This window comes from Aethina tumida, chromosome 2 (genome assembly GCF_024364675.1).
Source record: "Aethina tumida isolate Nest 87 chromosome 2, icAetTumi1.1, whole genome shotgun sequence".
Classification (NCBI taxonomy): domain Eukaryota; kingdom Metazoa; phylum Arthropoda; class Insecta; order Coleoptera; family Nitidulidae; genus Aethina; species Aethina tumida.
Window position 1 is genome coordinate 4510557 of NC_065436.1, and position 20389 is coordinate 4530945.

Sequence of the window (20389 nt, forward strand, 5' to 3'; positions counted from 1 at the left end):
TTTGTCTTTTTAAAAATCCCACTCCACCTTGTGTAAAATTGGTTAGTCATCAACATTCTGAACAAACAAGTAAATATTATTCCCAGCCATTACAAACGAGCCTCTCAGATCAAACCACAATAAACATATTTTCCTCGCTGATCTAATTTAGGACGATCAAAACAAGGATGGCGTTTTCAACAAAACGGCGAAGAGAAATAGAAACCTAATTAATAAACTGCGAACGAAATTTAGAACAGACAAGCGTGAGTAATGGGACCAATGATCTCATCAGTGACGTCAGCGTGTGTATGAAACTTATCCCAATGAAATTCCAGCTGATGGCGATCAGAAATGCACAATTGCCACCGCACACATCAATCCCTTGCTCACCTGCGTATCGCTTGGCCATTTTACAGCAGCAAACACCCCCGTGCTCATAGAACCAAGTCCCAACACCTCATCAAAAATAACCTAGGTGAGTTACTACATGATCGTGCGTTGGAAAAACGGCTTTACTGAAATCCGCTGAAATTGTAGCTACTATTTTCGTTTCAGTTCATCATGTAACAACACAGCACCGTCGGATACTGTCCAACATAACCTAGCCACCCACTAATCGGTAGGACGGTCCGGCATATTTTTAGAAACCGGTGTATTCTCAAGACGCCACGGTCCAGCCTCGTTTTTTTATTATTATTATTATTATTATTGTTGTTATTGTTATTTTCGTTTACTCTTTTTGTTTTTACACACCTGTTCCGTCGAATGTGCAAATCAAATCTTCAACGGCTTCCGCTAAATCCATGACATATCCATAGCTGGCGTCCCCCTTGCTACGTCTATGGGCCCCCTCGTCAGATCACTTCCCCACACGACCTGTAAAACACCATCGGTCTTACTACACGTATTTTTGTTGTCGGTCCGTTCGTCTACGCTTTCGACGGCGTTACGGCCCGCGAATCTTTCTCTGGCTTCACCAATTTACTCCACCAGTGGCGTAGCAACGGGTTAGTTACATAGTTTTTCAGGTTTCCGGCTTAAGCTCCGTTAAAATGGACGAATTTTATTTGATTTAATATAAAGCATGATGTGATGGCATTATTAATGAATGTAAATGTGATATAATGACAAATACTAAAAATAAAATGGGAAAGTATCAATGGAAATTACTGATCGTCTGATACAGTAAAAATCAAAATGTATAATATTGATGTTTTGTATCTATTTAATATAATTTTTATACCTTAAAAAATTCAAAGTTCAAAATATTTTACAAATTATGCCATTTTAAAACTTTTATTTTTCCTTCATAACTTCAAAATTAACAATTTCAATTCATTAGACAAATAAATATTAAGAATAGAATTCGAATTTAAATAATTTAAATTATAAATCATAATTTATATAAATTGTATAAATTTGGAATATATTTATTTTTTTGTACAGTGGTGGAAAAAAGTAAGGGAATTTTTACAAACTAGATTTTTATCCTCTGAGATTTTTAATATCGGTTGTAATGGTGTAAACACATCCCATACTTTTTTCTACCACTGTAAGTATTTAATATAGTTTTATAGCTTAAAAAATAGTAAAATTAAAAATTTGTGAATTTTTTTCTTTTGATTGATTTATTTGGAGGACGTTCTTTAAGAATTTAATATTCAAATCGTCTTAAGGAGTAGAATTTATTTGTTTCTAAATATTATTCTATATTTATTAATATAATTTATAATGGACAAAAATCTCAGTTCACATTTGATTAATAAATTTGCAACAAATTAAACAAAACATTAAGTTTTTTTATCAAGTAAATATATAACCCATTTTTTTCCTCCACTGTAAGTAATTAATATAGTTTTTATGCCTTAAAAATTAGTAAAACTAAAAACTTGTGAATTTTTTTCTTTTGATTGATTTATTTGGAGGACGTTCTTTAATAATTTAATATTCAAATCGTCTTAAGAAATAGAATTTATTTGTTTCTAAATATTAAATTGGTATTCTTTATTTATTAATAGGATTTATAATGGATAAAAATTTCTGTTCACATTGATTTACTTGTCTCTAATTAATAAATCTGCAAAAAATTAAGGAAAACATTAAGTTTTTTTAACAAGTAAATAAATACCCCATATATTTTTCCACCACTGTAAGTATCTAATATAGTTTTTATACCTTAAAAAATACTAAAACTAAAAACTTGTGAATATAATTGTTATTATGATTAATGGATTGATCTTACAGTACATTAGAATTCTTCAAATTTGCAACAAATTAAGGAAAATATTAAGTTTTTTTAACAAATAAAAAAATATCCCATATTTTTTTCCACCACTGTAAGTATTTAATATAGTTTTTATACCTTAAAAAATACTAAAACTAAAAACTGGTGCATTTAATGATAATTATGATTAATGATCTTACAGTAAATTAGAATTGTTCAAATTTGCAACAAATTAAGGAAAACATTAAGTTTTTTTAACAAGTAAATAAATATGCCATATTTTTTTCCACTACTGTAAGTATTTAATATAATTTTTATACCCTAAAAAATAGTAAAACTAAAAACTTATGAATTTAATGATTATTATGATTAATGGATTGATCTTACAGTAAATTAGAATTATTCAAATTTGTAACAAATTATGAAAAACGTTAAGTTTTTTTAACAAGTAAATAAATATCCCATATTTTTTTCCACCACTATAAGTATTTATACATTAAAAAATACTAAAATTAAAAACTTGTGAATTTAATGATTATTATGATTAATGGATTGATCTTATAGTAAATTAAAATTGTTCAAATTTGCAACAAATTAAGGAAAACATTAAGTTTTTTTAACAAGGAAATAAATCCCATATTTTTTTCCACCACTGTAAGTATTTAATACAGTTTTTATACCTTAAAAAATACAAATTTAAATTATTTTACAATTAAATTACAAAAAATTCATAATTTTGGAAAATATTTATTTTTTATGTATTTAAAGTCTAAAATATTTTATTAAATTTTGGCATTATTAAACTTAAAACAAATTGAATCTATTTCTACCAAGTATAAGTAATTATTTATAGATAATGACTCACTACTGTAATCAATTTTTAATTACTTATCTTCTTAAAGTATTTTGTATTTTGAAAATTAAGTTAGATTATTTAAAAAAATAAATTTCATCAGTTCATAGTTAAAATTTTTAACATTATTTATTATTATAGAAAATTCTTATAAGAATATTTGTTATTTCTTACAAATTTAACAATTAAATATGTACTTAATTAATTATATTTAACTTATTTAACAAACAGAAATGTAACAGTCTTAGATAAATCAGTTTGTAGCAACGTTAGGTAAATATAATTTGATAAAAAAGTGGAAATACATCATAAAATACATTAATATTATATAACTAATTGAAAATTATAGAAAAGCAATTAAATCTTACAGTTTACATGGCAATACATTTCCGGGTCTTAAATAATCATAATTAATCCAGTTATTTTTCTATATGATTACAAACAGGTAAGACAATATTCCAGTAGTAATAACGGACATTAATCTTGTTGTGGTGTATATGTATGAGCACATTCAAGTTGTTTCAAACTGCCTGTTAATTAGACCTTAACTTATTTTAATATTTCACTACTTTGTTTTTATGTAAATCAAGGAAACACAAGGCCAGAACGTTTTTCTGTTAAATGTTCCGATAATATTCGAGTTCTTACAACCTTGGCCCCTTAATTTATGGGGGAGCCATAAAAATTATATATATTTTTAAAAAATCAACCTTTTTAAGATAACTTGAGTTTTGAATGGGACGTTATTTATACCATTTTTGTACGTCTACATCATGTGGAAGTAGTAAAATTGTTTATTAACCAAATATAGCCATAAATGTGGTTTAATGTTTCTACGTTTCAATATCAGGAAAATTCAGTTTCCTCAGTTCGTCAATTTTAACGACTCGTTCACATATAAAAATGTTTTTTAAATTCAACTTAAATAAAATAATAAAATGTGATACAGGATGAAATTTCTATTATTTCCGTGTCATAAAAGATTAATGACTCAAATACTATTATACTACTAAAAATTAATATTTGTTTTATAACCATAATAAAACTTACCAGAACTTATAAAACAATACAGGAAATATAACTTGAGACAATGTCACCAATAAAATTGTTCAGGATGAAATGTTAAGTAAATCCTGGCTTTGATGCTGATAAGTATTGTTTTGGCAACCTCATTTTAAAAAATAAAAAATGATGCGGCATTTAAACCGAGTGCCAACTAAAATAACATATAACAACAATTATTATAGTGTTGTTTTTATAGAATTAAAATAAAAAATTAATAAACAGGAAGACTGTGACCACTTCCATAAAAATCCTGAGGTTTGTGGTTTGAATGCATATTCTTCTTTGGGGGGTCTAAACTGAAGGTTAATAAAGTTTTTTCTATTTGTTTTGTGGAATTTCCATACTATAGGTATTAATTTATATTTTTGCCCAGTTATAAATTGAAAACCAGAGTGTAATTTCAGCACAGGTCCTTTCACAAACACGTAACGTGGGCAATTTACGTACGCCACTGAGATTCGACTAAAAATAACATTTCCCCAGACCTCTACTTATAAATATCACAACTTTTGCTCCATTTCTCACAAATTTTTGTGTTCATGTAGAAGAAGGTAAATGGATGCTCTCATTGTTTACAGTTTTGCTAATTGTGTCTATTGAGAGTAATGTTGACAAATATTTACTGATCCAAATTGGCAAACCTTGAATTGTTTAGGAAAATTTTCTGTAAAAGTTAATATTTAAATTAAATGTTTCGAAACTATCTTCCCATTTATATTGACTAAAACATTTTTTATAAAATTCCTGTAACAATTTTTATGATATTTCAGACATTTTTGATGTATTTAAATGTTTTAAAGTATTTTAGGTCGTCCTGAAACCCACACTAAGGAAGAAATTAAGTACAATCCTCCTGCAATTTGTTTTGAAATAGGTCAGTCATCAGATTTAGATTAATTAACTACTAAAGAGAGGCTTCATTAAATGGAATTCATCAAAAAGTTGGAAGATAACAGAATTAATCCTTTGTCAATTGCCAATTATGTACTTGTATGCAATGTAAATGAGTCTTTTATTGATTGATTTAAAAAAAATATGTAAAAAAGGACAATTCTCAACAGTTTGGATAATGAGTTGAAGCTGATAAACTTTAAGGAACAGCTTTTAAATTAAATGTTTCGAAAGTATCTTCTCATTTATATTGACTAAAACATTTGTTATAAAGTTCCTGTAACAATTTTCATAAAATTTGACTAAATTTCAGACATTTTCATGTATTTAAATGTTTTAAAGTATTTTTAGGTCGTCCTGAAACCCACACTAAGGAAGAAATTAAGTAAAATCCTCCTGCAATTTGTTTTGAAACAGGTCAGTCATCAGATTTAGATTAATTAACTACTAAAGAGAGGCTTCATTAAATGGAATTCATCAAAAAGTTGGAAGATAACAGAATTAATCCTTTGTCAATTGCCAATTATGTACTTGTATGCAATGTAAATGAGTCTTTTATTGATTGATTTAAAAAAAATATGTAAAAAAGGACAATTCTCAACAGTTTGGATAATGAGTTGAAGCTGATAAACTTTAAGGAACAGCTTTTAAATTAAATGTTTCGAAAGTATCTTCTCATTTATATTGACTAAAACATTTGTTATAAAGTTCCTGTAACAATTTTCATAAAATTTGACTAAATTTCAGACATTTTCATGTATTTAAATGTTTTAAAGTATTTTTAGGTCGTCCTGAAACCCACACTAAGGAAGAAATTAAGTACAATCCTCCTGCAATTTGTTTTGAAATAGGTCAGTCATCAGATTTAGATTAATTAACTACTAAAGAGAGGCTTCATTAAATGGAATTCATCAAAAAGTTGGAAGATAACAGAATTAATCCTTTGTCAATTGCCAATTATGTACTTGTATGCAATGTAAATGAGTCTTTTATTGATTGATTTAAAAAAAATATGTAAAAAAGGACAATTCTCAACAGTTTGGATAATGAGTTGAAGCTGATAAACTTTAAGGAACAGCTTTTAAATTAAATGTTTCGAAAGTATCTTCTCATTTATATTGACTAAAACATTTGTTATAAAGTTCCTGTAACAATTTTCATAAAATTTGACTAAATTTCAGACATTTTCATGTATTTAAATGTTTTAAAGTATTTTTAGGTCGTCCTGAAACCCACACTAAGGAAGAAATTAAGTAAAATCCTCCTGAAATTTGTTTTGAAATAAGTCAGTCATCAGATTTAGATTAATTAACTACTAAAGAGAGGCTTCATTAAATGGAATTCATCAAAAAGTTGGAAGATAACAGAATTAATCCTTTGTCAATTACCAATTATGTACTTGTATGCAATGTAAATGGTCCTTTTATTGATTGATTTATAATAGTATGTTAAAATATTAATATTCAAGTCGTTTATAATCGACAAAAATCTCACTTCACATTTATTTACTTGTCAGTAATTAATAATTAGTAAACTTTCATAATGTTAAACATTCCATTAATTTATCATATTTATATATAGTGCATTGTGTCATTTCAACTGGATATCGTTATGGTAATCTTTAACCTTTCCAAGCACTTTTATATGTAAAAATAAATCGTAATTAATAATATGTCAGTTTCAACCATGACAAAAAAGCTTTCTTAATAAAAAAATTATAAAAAATTAAATATTAACATTAAACAGTACTTCCCTTACCTGAATGTACAAAAATACACATATTTAAAAAAATTAAATCAGTTACGGAATTCGGGTTGTTATCGTACACTTTTATCAAGCTTTTGACCGGAAACACATCTAAATAAAGGAGTGAGATCAGTATGCAAATATGTGTGCCATGAATTGTTAATCAATTATAAAAGTAAAATGGTAAAAGCGCTGAATGCAAAACCTTTTGGTATGGTTCAGGGTCGAATTTGGATTAATTGGGGCATAATATCCGATTTAGTATTAATTAATAAAATGTAGGTTCCATATAAGTTGCTATTTGTATTAAAATATTAACTGGATATATTGCAAAAGTCAACAAAAAGGATATTATACAGTGTTAGTGTAATTCAGATTTAGTTATTAATCCCTTTCAAAATATTCCTATATTTATGTCCAGCTCAATTCAAATAAATATATGTAACATTTTATAGAATAAGAATTTGGTGGCTTTTGTAAAACAATATAAAACAACAATGGTAAATTAAAAGTTTACATTAGACAAGTGTTATGACTAAAATGTTTAACATTGTAAAAAGTTGCTATAATAATGACTACTAGTGTATGTTATATTTAACAAATTTATAGGAGGTGTTTCCTAAAACCATAATGTCATTCTTAAAGTCACACCTTTTTGAATAATTAATATTATCATATATCTACAATAAATAAATGTGAACAAATATGGATAATAATATCTGTGCTATATGTCATAATATATTCATACAAATTTATATATTTATTCTAATTATTATTTTAAATTAAATATTAAAATATTAATTATAAATTTAAATTATTACTATTAAATTACAGATGTACATATACATTTACTTTTTTTAAAAAAAAGTTTTAATTAAACTGTATTAACCAAATTGTATTAGAAACTTTTTTTACATATAATTTTTAAAAAAATTTACCTAATTTGCAGTCTAATAAGATTACTATATGATTTTTTTTAATAGTAAACTATTGTCAAAAATTCTCTTTATCTACATAATAATTTAATTGATTCCAAAATGGGATAATTAATTATTACACTAATATGTGTATACTATATACAAATTTAAATATTTATTCTAATTATTATTGTGGATAAAATATTAATTATAAATTTAACACAGTTCATAGATATTTAACTATTATATTATTTAAATTAAAATAATCACAAAATAGAAAACAATATGTTCAATTTTAACTAAAAGTCAACAACTTAAAGAATATTTTTTTTCAAATTTACAATGAAAATCAATTTAAATAATATTTTTTTATTTAAAAATTTTATTTAAATAAAAGATGATGAATAATTTTATAATTAAACAGTTTAAAGGAAATTGACTACATTATATTAAAAACAAATACAAATATATTTACATATATACAAACATACAATTTGAACGAATATTAGAAATAATGTATATATGATAAAAACCAATAAAATTGATAGGGTCAATTCCTAACAACAAATTTTATATATTAAATTTGATCATACCATATAAATTTTATTATTATTATAAATAATATAAAAAGTAGATAATTAATAGATAATTTAATAATTTTTTTTCAATCTGATGTATAAATAAATTAAAAAATTAACTGTTTAAATTAAATTAATTACCAAATTATATTAGATATATTTTTTAAAGGTTTACCTAATTTTTAGAGAAATAGGATTATATACTATTTTTAATAGTAAACTACTGTCAAAAATTCTCTTTATTTACATAATAATTCAATTAATTTAAAAAGGAGGTAATTAAATAAGTATAACATTAATATATGTGTAATTTTATCATAATATACTCTTACAAATTTAAATATTTATTTTAATTTTTATAGTGGAATAAATATTAAAATATTAATTATAATAATATTTGGAATGTTCCTAAAGGAACCTTTTGAATTAATAACATTTTCAAATACATATTAATTTTTAAAAAATTTCAATTATTATTAATTTATATATTAAATTTAAACAAAAATCAATCAATAATATGCATATTAAATTATAAAAAATAAATAAAAACAAATCCTAAAGATATACCTTTTAAATAATTAATATTTTAAAATTTCTTTATTTATAAATATATTTATACAGAATTTTATAAAAAATATCTCTGGAATAAATATAAAAATATTAATTTTAAATTTATTAAATTAGAAAATTAATCATTTATATTAAAACTATTATAAAAAATGACAATACTAATACATATTCTTTTTAATTTACATACAAATTATATTTAAAGTTTTTGATAAAGAAATTTAAATTCACTTTTTGTAACCAAAAAAGTGACTAGAATGTAATTAAACTATTTAAATTAAATTAACCATTAAATTTTAATAGAAACTTTTTCAATATAACTTTTAAAAAGGTTGACCTAATTTTAGTCCTATAGGATTGTGTGTGAATCTTGACAGTACTGATTTATATTAAATATAAATTACTTTTGATGGTAAATTAATGTCAAAAAATCTGTATATGTATATAATTAATAAAAATAATTTCAAAAGTTATTGTAACATAACTATAATGGTTTAAAAGTCCATAAACAATATGAATAGTTTCGACAATATCGATTTCTTCTTACACTTCATTCAACCTTCTCCAGACAATAAGAACGTACACAAACAGGTGTACATACTTAATACATCAGTTTATTTACCTTTAGCCCCCAATCAATAACACACTACGACACAAGGTAACAATGTCACTCAGTCCGCAGTCCCCTGTTACACCGTACGCTACTCACGCACCCGGATTTCGATTGGAAAACCGCCCGTTCCTGCGAGGGATTCGAAATGGTGTTTGCGCGATACGAGCACGCGGCCAATAAATTGGACGATAACACAGACGGTGCGTCCGACGCCTCGTACACAACAACAAACGGCGGAACGTGAACGGTACGACGGTGCCGCAGTCGATACGCAAGTCGCGCACCACTCTTGCGTGTTGCTCTCACCTCTTGAGCAGTGGCCGTCAAAAGCTTTTTTCGGGTGTCGCGCATCATCAGTCACCGGAATATCATTAAACGTTTCGAATTGTGACTTTAAAAATATTGTTTTGTTTTTATCATTGTTGTTACATCTGATTATGATTTAAACACAATCACACAGTTGTACAAATATTAATAATAATAATAATTTGATAAAAAATGTAAGTCAATAAAAAAATTATTAAATAATAATACAATAGTATTGTAATGAATGGGAAATAGGACTAAATTTTTAAATATAAAATAGCAAACATTCTTTACGAAGGAGTTTTACAAGGAAAAGAGTTGCTAGAAATAGATTTAAATTGCTAATTTTCTATAATATTTAATATAACAAAATACAATTGTTTTATTAAATAAACATGAAAATTTTAAAATTTCAATATATATTCGAGTGAAATGTTTTAAAACTTGTGCATAAACATATGCAACCCAGATTACATATTCTGACCTAACCTATTCATTTGTTTATTTTTATGTTAGTGTTAGACATTTTTTTAATTTATATCAAAACATTTACTATAAATAAATGTACAACTTCAGAAACCAATTAAATTAATACGGATCCCAATCTAACTAAATTCTTCCTAGATTGGTATAAAAATGATAATAATAAAGCAACAAAATGTAAAATGCAAATCAACAAATATTCTAGAAATTATAATAAATACGAAGATAAGTTAAAGGTGAATTATATTTATATATTATAATAAACGTAAATATTGTACACATACCTTATAACACAACTAATATTTATATAAACAAATTTCTTCATTCCCACTCAAATATTACTTTAAGTGTCCTGTTTAAACGATTTTTTTTAATATTTGTGTAAACACGTTTATAATACAATCCAAATGTTATGTATAGTATGTAGTAAATAATGTAATTAGATGGTTTACTATATACATAAACAACCACACACATTCTAGAAATTATAAATACAACAACAATAACTATAAAGGTGAATTTTATATCATAATTTAACACGACTAATATTTACTCTAAATAAGTTTTCCCTCTCAGGAATCCCCTAATTTAATACTATCAATAAGTATATTTACAATAGTGGAAAAAAAGTATGGAATATTAGTATATTTACAATGGTGGAAAAAAGTATGGAACATTTAGTTACTTAATGTTTTCCCTAAGCCTCAATATATTCTTACTTTTTTAACAAAAAATCAATTTGGTCTAAAAAAATATGGAATTAATATTCATAAAAAATTAGCAACAAAACAAATATATCAATATTTAGTGGCATAAGCTTTGGCTTTTATCACTGGCTCCTTTTAGGCATAGACTATGCCAGTCTTTGCAGTATGTCAACAGGAATTTGTTACCACTGTTCCTGTATGGTTTCAAGAAGTTCTTGTTTGTTTTCGATGTTTTTTGTTCAGATGCGGCGGCCTAGTACTTCCCAAAGCTGCTCAATAGGATTTAGATCAGGAGACTGAGGCGGCCATTCAAGCACAGTTAAGTTTCCCATTAGAAACCACTCTTTAATAATTTTAGACGTGTGTTTGGGATGGTTGTCTTGTTGAAATATCAATGAAGTGGCAAACCACCACCTTTGCCACCATGTTTAACTGTAGGAATTTATATTTAAAATGGTAATGTTGTTTCACTGCCGTCTCACAAATGTTTTACCATCCAACCCACACAAATTAAATTTATTTTCGTTACTCCAAAGGACAAAGTTCCATTTTTCCTGAGGCCAATACAAGTGATATGCCAGAGGAGAGACTTCAGACATTTCCTCCGTGATTTGTTTTCATATTTCATGAGGATCTTTGACGGTGAGCCTTTTTATAATTTTGTCTATATTGTGAGTGATTTTTCGTGGACGTCCTGGGTTGTGTCAATTTTCAACACCACCTTGATTGAAGAATTTTACACAGCTTTATAAAGCTCTGAAAAGACACCTTAATAGGTTAATTTCTTTTTTGAGAGATGAGTCTAAATGTAATTTATAAAACAATTATGATTATTTCTATATTAACCATCCTACAAACAGAGAAACGTGGTGGCAGTTCAATTATACTATGGGGATGCTTCAATTCTTCTGTTGAAGCTCTTTTAGACTAATTTATTTACAGGGATATGTTAAACAATTTGCTTCTATATATTGAAGAATGATGATCTTAATCAGTATGAAAACGGCCCCAAACACGTTCAGAATTGTGATGGATTAATTAAATGACCAAAGCATCAATGTAATCTTGTATATCCCAATCTACAATTCACCTTAAATAAATGAGTTATTGTTAAAGTATATGTATATGGAAAAAAATAAAACAAATATTTTAAGTATGTTTATTACTCAAATACATTTGAAAACGTGTAACTCAAATTAGTTACAGATAAAACACATTCATCAAATATAAATATGGAAATCATAGAAAATTGTGCTAATTTTGACTTGAGATCACTTGACAGTAATATAAATATAACATATAAAAGAAACCAGAACGTAGGGTTAAAAAAATATCGACACACAAAATTGTCCTTGACTTCTAAAGCAAAATACAAAGACCAAAAGCCATCCGCCCTAGTACAGTGAAATATTTCACATGTGTGGACAGTAAAATGACTTTGAGCTATCAAATACAATATCACAAAGTTGTATAACATATTAAATAAAATTTATTAACGGTTTATTATTGATTATGTTTAAATTTTATATAAACCACTTATTAATACATTTCAATTTAGGTAAGTTTACATTAAAAATCGTAGAATAATCCATAATAATAACTTAAGTCTTATGTTTGCCATGGAAAATTTTTGTTACTTTCTAGACCGTCCGGAAAATGTCACTTTTTGTTCCCGCTGTACAAAAAAAGTAAATGTTATACAATGACATTTGCACAAATGTTTCGTTAACGATATAAAAATGATCGATCGTAACAAAAACTTTCGGTGCATCCGGTTAATAAAGTTACTGATTACAGTTATATAAAATGCGAATAATGGATTAATGGAGTTGTTTCGATGTATATATGATTTTTGACACTAAACTATCATATCAAGCGACTATTCAAACTCGTCAGGAGTCTATAATATACACGGCCATTGTTTCATTTATGGAAATCCTAAAAAAAAAAAAAATTCTTGCGCATCAAGTTCGACCCCACAAGCCGACAACTGCTTCTTGGCACTTTTCTCTAACATTATTACAATACTGAACGTACATCTTCACCAAAGTGAAATTGGTTCGTTAACGTTGATAGCTGCAATAGATGCTGTCACATCTAAACTAACATTTACACCCTACTTTTGTCTGAAATACTGAAATAACGACGATGAATGTGGAGATCGAATGATGCTGGAAATAACCCAAACTCAGAGGCACCACAACACGACCCACCGACTTAAAACACCACACCAGAGGAATAAAATACGGGGGGTTCAGACTCATTGTGTCCAATATTCAATAAAATATTGACGGCTGGATTTTAGATCTAAAGGCCGTGCTGTGGGTTAGATGGAAGTCCCTTACTCTATATACTTTTTATTATATACAAAAAATTGGGACACGCCAAAGAAAAAGCGTTTTCCAGCGGGACTCAATTTGACTCAGGAGCAATTACAAATCGGATATGTCTGTTCGTAGTAAGTTTTGTATGACTAGAAACTCTAGTTGTAATTTGGAAACCGTCTACATCCCGTCAAAAAGGTATTTCAGGGGCGTGCCTCAATGTAGGAATCACTAAAACATTTTTTAATATTCAATAATATAACTTATATAATATTAAAATAAATACTATGTTAAAACTTATAAGTGCTCTATATTTCACGACATCTATATAGCATTATATTAAAATGGGCTGTTCTGTACTAATATAAATTGTAAGCTAAGTTTCAACATCACAATTTTGAATATATTCCATAAATACAAAACAATTCATGATTATGCGTTTAAATATACATAATACAAATGAGTAGGACCTGAATATACTGAATTGTGATTGTCAAATATTAGCCAAACTAGACACAACCATTTATTATTGAAGGTCCTCTGTAAAACATTACCCATACGTTGGGCTCTAATTTATTTTGATTCATTCCACACATAAATTCACAGGTACCATTCAACAAAGGACCCCGTGTATAACCCATAAAAAAAAGTTTGATTTTCGCAAACGCCAAAGTACAGAATAGCTCTCAGGAAATTGTTAATTACCAACATACTGTCCGTATTCCGAAATATGCGCGTATGTCTTTATATAATGTAGAAGAGCGATATTACATTAGATTACACTAGTATTTTATTTAGTTTTATTAATGTTATAAATTCTCGCATGGTCTGTTTCAATTGTAAAAATTATACAAAAACAGTTCACAGTTTTTAACGGTGAAGTGCGATGAAGCAATTCATTTGTTCCATATTGGCTGATATATAGAATAAATTACCTTCGGTTCAGTTCGATTTTGATTGCTGAAACATAAGAATCGTATTAGTTGAAACGTCTATCTTTTATGTTGACCATAAGGCCACTATAAACGACTCATCATCAGTTATATGACGTCACAGAGGTGTAATATACTTGTAAATTAATATTATTTTACTATCTTGTTGTTAATAATGACAATAAATATTGGGGAAGTCTTAAATTAACCATCTTAATATGAAAAATGATCACAACTGATGAGTCCAATCAAGTTTTCGACTTATTTATGTCGTTGACAATTAAAATAATAAAAGTATTTTATTACCTCAACGACAAGAAATATTTTGTTGGCAATTTTAGTGAAAAATTGAAGGGTATCTTACCATCTAAAATGTCCTGTTTCAATTTGGCAATTTCTTTCTTCATCTCCTTAACTATTTCGTTTTTCAGACTCTCCATTTCGGTGGGTCCCAACGATAAACTGTTAACTTCGGACAGACCGTTCACCTTGAGGATGGTCTCCTCAGATGCGGAGCCGAATCGTTTTCGGACGCTCTTCGGCGATTCATTGTTGAATTTCGACGTGTTAGCGGGAAGGGTGTTCGTCTTTTCCCACATCGCCTTTTTGTCGTCTTCGTCTTTGTTGTCTGGAACTTTCTTTTCCACCTAACAACAATTTAATTAATTAGTCTCAATTTACTGAGTACTAAATTTAGTGTGCTTACAGCTGCCCTTCTTCTGGCTAACGTTTTAGCCATTTCGTCCATCATGGAGGCCATACTGCCGCCTCCTCCTCGTCCTAGGGTACCGTAATTGCTGCTACCACCACTGCTGGTGGATGAACCACTGTTTTCTGTTGCTGGAGGTGGATTCTACAAATTTATTTTATTATTATCCTCCTTATTAAAGTATAATATATGACAAAATCGTATACCTTGCTATTCTTTTTAAGGCGACAGCTCTGCAGCTGCACCGCCAACGAGTTAATTTCGCCACCGTCACTGCTCTGACTCCTGGACATATTCATTGGTGGTGGCGGAGGCGGAGGAGGCGCCGCACCAGCCGGCGGACCTGCCGGTCCCGGTGGTGGCGGCGGAGCCGGGGGCGCACTCGTGGTCCTTTGATGGCCGGGGCCCTGGACGAAACAATCATTGAAAAATAGTCAATTAACTTGATTAATTCCTGGCGTACCTGTTGCTGCTGGGGCGGCGAGACGGGCGTGGGGGCGGCCATGGCCATCGGCACGGGCATGGCGGGCGGAGCAGGCACGTTGTTTTGGGGCGTCATCGGCGAGGTTTGCTGGGGCGACATGATCGTCGCCGATATCCGTCGCTCTTGGATCATTGCCACGTCCTCGCGTGTCATCGTCCTGCAAAATGTTATGATTTACTGTCTTTGCGATGTGATCGTTTTTATGGAGGGTTCACTGACTTTAAATTTAAAAACAAATCGTAAATACGCAACTACAAGGCCTTAACAACTACATACCTAATATAATTTATAAGAATATTTAATATTAAATTATATTTATTACATAACATACCTCTGTAGTGTGTTAAATGATTTCATTTCAACTGAATTCTATATTTGAAAGCAATTTGAGTTAAACTCTTAAGTAAATTTTCGTTATTTGTTTTTGTTGTATAAACAATGATATATATTAAACACTAAAAACTATGTATAATAAGCAGTATTATAAGGATACTTTTTATTTATAATTGGATTTTAATGGTTTGTACTACTTAAATTTTAAACTTTTAAGCTATTATAAGTTAAAATTATATATAAATAATAAAGTTAGAAGTGTGTTCCTGTCTTAAAAATTCCCTATTGCCTAATTTTTGTAGAAATATTGAATTTATAATATACAGTGGTGGAAAAGAATATGGAATATTTATAAATTTTCTACACATGTTACTTAATTTTTTTTCTAATTTGTTGCAAATCTGAACAAATCTAATTTACAGCAGGACCTCAATGATCATTCATTCACAGTTTTTTTTGTTTTTAATAATAAATAAATTTGGTCTGGAGAAAAGTATGGAATATTATATTAAAATTCATAATAAATTAACAATAAGTCAAATATTTCAATATTTTGTCGTATAACCTTTGTCATTTTACATGGTTTTAATTTGAGGTCAATATCTTGTTCAATTAAAAGATATCAGGAGGTGAAAACCTTTTTACTTCTCCGTATTTTCTGATACAATTTACAAAGCAGTATATTATTCCCTGTTTAAATTAGATTAAACAAATAGAGGTAGAGAATGACAAGGCAACGCCTAAAGGGCGTGTGCAACTCAATAGTGTTCATCATATCATTTTGTGTTGTGTGTTTTCATCCCTAAAATTCAGCCCAATTCAATAATGGCTTAGAATATTAACTTATTTATTTATTTATTAATTTTATATTTAGAAACTATCCATCAATAAATATTTATTTAAATTTTTTACTTATTTATTGTGGGTTTTTATTAAAATTCTGATAGATACAATTTCAAATGGCAATAAAAACTATTACAATAAAATCTGGAATTTCAATAAAATTCTAAAAATCTAATCTAATACAGTGCTGTTTATCATTTTCAATTTAATTTTAAAATTGATTCTATAGATAACAGCCAATTCCCAAATTTAGATAATTTTATATAAATCTGTTAGATGCACAATATACATTTCCATGTTTTGATTAAATTTTATAATTAACTGAACAAAGTTCCAAATATTATTTATTAATTAAAATGTATACTGAATATGAAAACAATCAATGGCTTGGGGTTAAATAATGATATTTATTTCACTGATGTTAATTAAAATGTCATAGACTATCCAATTGAACGTTACATTAAACAAAAAGACGAATGAGTATGACACGGTAACGCCTCAGGGGCGTATGCAATTTACTGAGCTCATAAATCTCATTCCTTAAGTTTTAATATCTAAATTTCAGTCGTAAGTTTAATCGATTCGTTTTAAAACTACTATCTGAAATTAATAACTTCAATTAATGTAATTGTAACTATAATTTGATGGAAAAATATCAAATTGATATTAAAATAATCATTAAATAAATGGCTTTCTGACAAATTGCTTCACAGTTGTCTTTGATAAAAACAGACACATAATTTATAATGTTTCAGAATATAGATTACATTTATTCCATAGTCTGAAACATAACATATATTTTTAAAAATGATAAATTATGTAGTATTAGATTTTTTAGTATATTATTAATATATTTTAAAAAAAATACAATATAATACAACTGATACATACTATGAACATTTATGTTTTTACTAATATAATCCATAAATTATTAAAATGTATAATAAAAATGAAAATATCCACTTTTAACTTAATAGTTATTTTATTAATTTTTAAAATGATTTATGAAGCTTAAATTGCACAGAATCATTAATAAAGATGACAGGGCAGCTTCTTTCAATTTCGTAGTGTTCATAATTATAATTTCTTTGAGCTTTAATATCTAAAATTCACTCAAATTAAGTATACAAATTGTTAGAAAATCATTAACTAAACAATCCAGTTCAATAGTAATTTATCACTGAACACTAAAATAATTAAATTCTATTCTCTGACAAATTGCTTCACAGTTGTGTTTATGAAAAGTCACACAAATTATATATTTATATACTTTATTGCTGACATATGCTTGTTTCATATTTTAAAATTGGTGTAAAAATGATAAAATATGTATCACAATTTATGATTCATAAATAATATAATATTCTTCTTTATATGCCCGAATTTCATTGAATATTTTAAACTTTTTGGCAGTAAATTTGTATGAATATTCAAGTCTACATATATAACTTTTATTATTATGGTAAAAATTGTATTGGACATTTAATAAACGTTTTATTTAAACTCAAATAATGAGCTACAATTTCCTTTTTTTAAATGTTTAAACTACATGACATTATGACAATAAAAATTGTCATTAAATTACATAATAAAATCTAAATGTACCATAATAATGTGGCTACACGTATTAAGTTTAAACAATATATTTTTATATTAGAACTTTTACTAATTTTAATTGAATTTTTAAATGTTAAAATAAACAATAAAATAGTAAAAATGTAGTAGTTTTAACTAAATTTATACAAAATGATTGATAATATTTGTGTTATTTATGTTTATTTTGTCATTTTATTAATTTTACAACTGTCAAAAGAAGTACTGATTATACTAATTTATTAATTAAAATTCATACTCAATATGAAAAAATTAATTGGATTCAAATGGTTTGTATTTTAATAATTTTAAAATGATACATACAATGCCAAATTTGAATAAATATTCATTTTAGTTATTTTTTTATTATTATATTTATGGATTAAAATTTCTTTATATTTAATTTATATTACTGTCATAATTATTTAAAACATTTTAAATTAACAATTTATTGCTTTAGTAAATTTTAATGAATGTTTATGTTCATTAATACAGAAAAAATTGTATCTACAATGTTTTTAAATGTTAAAATAAACAATACAATAGTAAAAATGTTAATTCAATAGTTTTAACTAAATTTATACAAAATTATTGATAATATTTGTATTATTTATGTTTATTTTGTCAATTTTATTAATTTTACAACTGTCAAAAGAAACACTGATGAGTATATTAAAAAATTATACTAATTTAATAATTAAAATTCATACTCAATATGAAAAAATTAATTGGATTCAAACGGTCTGTATTTTAATAATTTTAAAATGACATATACAATACCAAATTTGAATAAATATTCATTTTATTTATTTTTTTATCATTAAATTTATGGATTAAAGTTATTTCATTTTCATTAAAGTATGGATACACGTTTTTTTATATTTAATTTATGAAAACTGTGAAAAATATGTAAAACATTTTAAATTAAAAATTTATTATTTTTGTAAATTTGAATGAATATTTATGTTACTTTCATTATTACAGAAAAAAATTGTATCTGCAATGTTGGTTTTTAATAAAAACTTTTTATTTAAATTTAGATAGTGAGTTACAATTTCAAATTAATTTTTAATGGCAATAAAAATGATATCATAATAAAACCAGGAATTCAATTTCATAATAAAAATCTAATCAACAATAAATGTGGATGTGTGCATTACAAAATATTTTATTTTGAAACCATTACTACATTTTCTAATTTCAATTTAATTTTAAAATTTTATAGCAATGCAACAAAATAATAAATAATAAAATTATCGACAATTGATTCAGGAACGTTTCAATGAGAATATTAAAAAAATAATTATAAGGGTGGAAAAAAGTATGGGATATTTTTAAAAATTGGATTTTTATCTGCTGGGATTTTTCACATCTATTATAACGATGTTAAACAAATTCGTTTGTCTATGCCCCCCAAATATAGGCTTTGTCCAGACCAAATTAATGTTTTATTAAAAAAAGTAAAAACCTGTGAATATGATCATTGTAATTAATTGACTTATCTTTCAGTGAATTAGATGCCACAAACATTTGTAACAAATAAATAAATATTCCATACTTTTTTCCACCACTGTAAATACAATAAGAAAAATTCAATAGGAGTCAAATGATGACAACAAAAAGGGCACTCAAGTAAGACAATTTTCAGTTTTAAAACAAAACCTTCAACACACAACATTATTCAATTAACTAATCTAGAAACTAAAATCGACGGCAACCCCAACAAAAAAAAAATCAAGCAAGCTAACTATGCGTTACCTGTACCCCATGTCTTCTTCCGCGTAGTGATTGTGGGGCGGCACGTGCGGCGGCACTTGCGGCTGGAACTGTTGCGGCGGAGGCATCTGGTGTGACGGGGGCGGTTGCTGGGGCGGCTGCGGCACCGGCTGCGACTGCGGCGGCGGCCTCACTACGTTGCTAAGTACCTGTAATCAAAACCGTAATTGCACATCCGTTATTACGTGAACCCCCTTGATGATTCGATTGAGGGTTTGAGGGGGTGGATGGCGTCACCTCGTTGCTGTCGTCCATGGTGTCGCTTCGCTTTGTACTTTGTTACTGAACGACGGGTTTTTTTTAAATAAGTGGAAAGGATGTGGGAAGTTGGATATTGATAACAAAACTATTTGTCATAAACTTGCCGTGGAACATATTCGTGTAATTACCTCTAACAATACCTGTCCATTAAGTAATTATTGTGTAATTTTAAAACTGTAAATATTACAGAACAATACAATTG

The 20389-nt window shown here is 27.2% G+C and overlaps 2 protein-coding genes and 1 long non-coding RNA gene across 9 annotated transcripts in view; 1 reads left to right on the plus strand and 2 right to left on the minus strand.

Moving 5' to 3' along the window:
* Positions 1-9705, minus strand: part of LOC109596259 (uncharacterized) — a 68306-nt gene extending 58601 nt beyond the window's left edge. For 2 of the 6 annotated variants that reach the window (XM_049963871.1, XM_049963870.1), the window contains exons 1-2: positions 9446-9705; positions 736-858 (exon numbers count right to left, since the gene is read on the minus strand). In XM_049963871.1, the coding sequence (XP_049819828.1) occupies positions 736-787 (52 nt within the window). In that variant the 5' untranslated portion in view covers positions 788-858; positions 9446-9705. Of the gene's footprint in view, positions 1-372; positions 540-735; positions 859-9445 lie in introns of those variants that run through there. The other 4 variants (XM_020011764.2, XM_020011757.2, XM_020011763.2 and 1 more) reach the window with 3 other exon arrangements.
* LOC126264723 (uncharacterized) lies at positions 10-669 on the plus strand. The gene is made up of 3 exons (XR_007547386.1): positions 10-245; positions 318-457; positions 538-669. It is a non-coding gene; the product is annotated as an uncharacterized LOC126264723 (long non-coding RNA).
* Positions 9706-12077: 2372 nt separating the features above from the next.
* The window catches only part of LOC109596269 (protein enabled), a 42999-nt gene continuing 34687 nt past the window's right edge, over positions 12078-20389 (minus strand). For both annotated transcript variants that reach the window (XM_020011776.2, XM_020011775.2), the window contains exons 4-9: positions 19909-20075; positions 15361-15538; positions 15104-15304; positions 14895-15041; positions 14553-14835; positions 12078-14216 (exon numbers count right to left, since the gene is read on the minus strand). In XM_020011776.2, coding sequence (XP_019867335.1) covers positions 14188-14216; positions 14553-14835; positions 14895-15041; positions 15104-15304; positions 15361-15538; positions 19909-20075 — 1005 coding nt within the window. In that variant the 3' untranslated portion in view covers positions 12078-14187. The remainder of the gene's footprint in view (positions 14217-14552; positions 14836-14894; positions 15042-15103; positions 15305-15360; positions 15539-19908; positions 20076-20389) is intronic.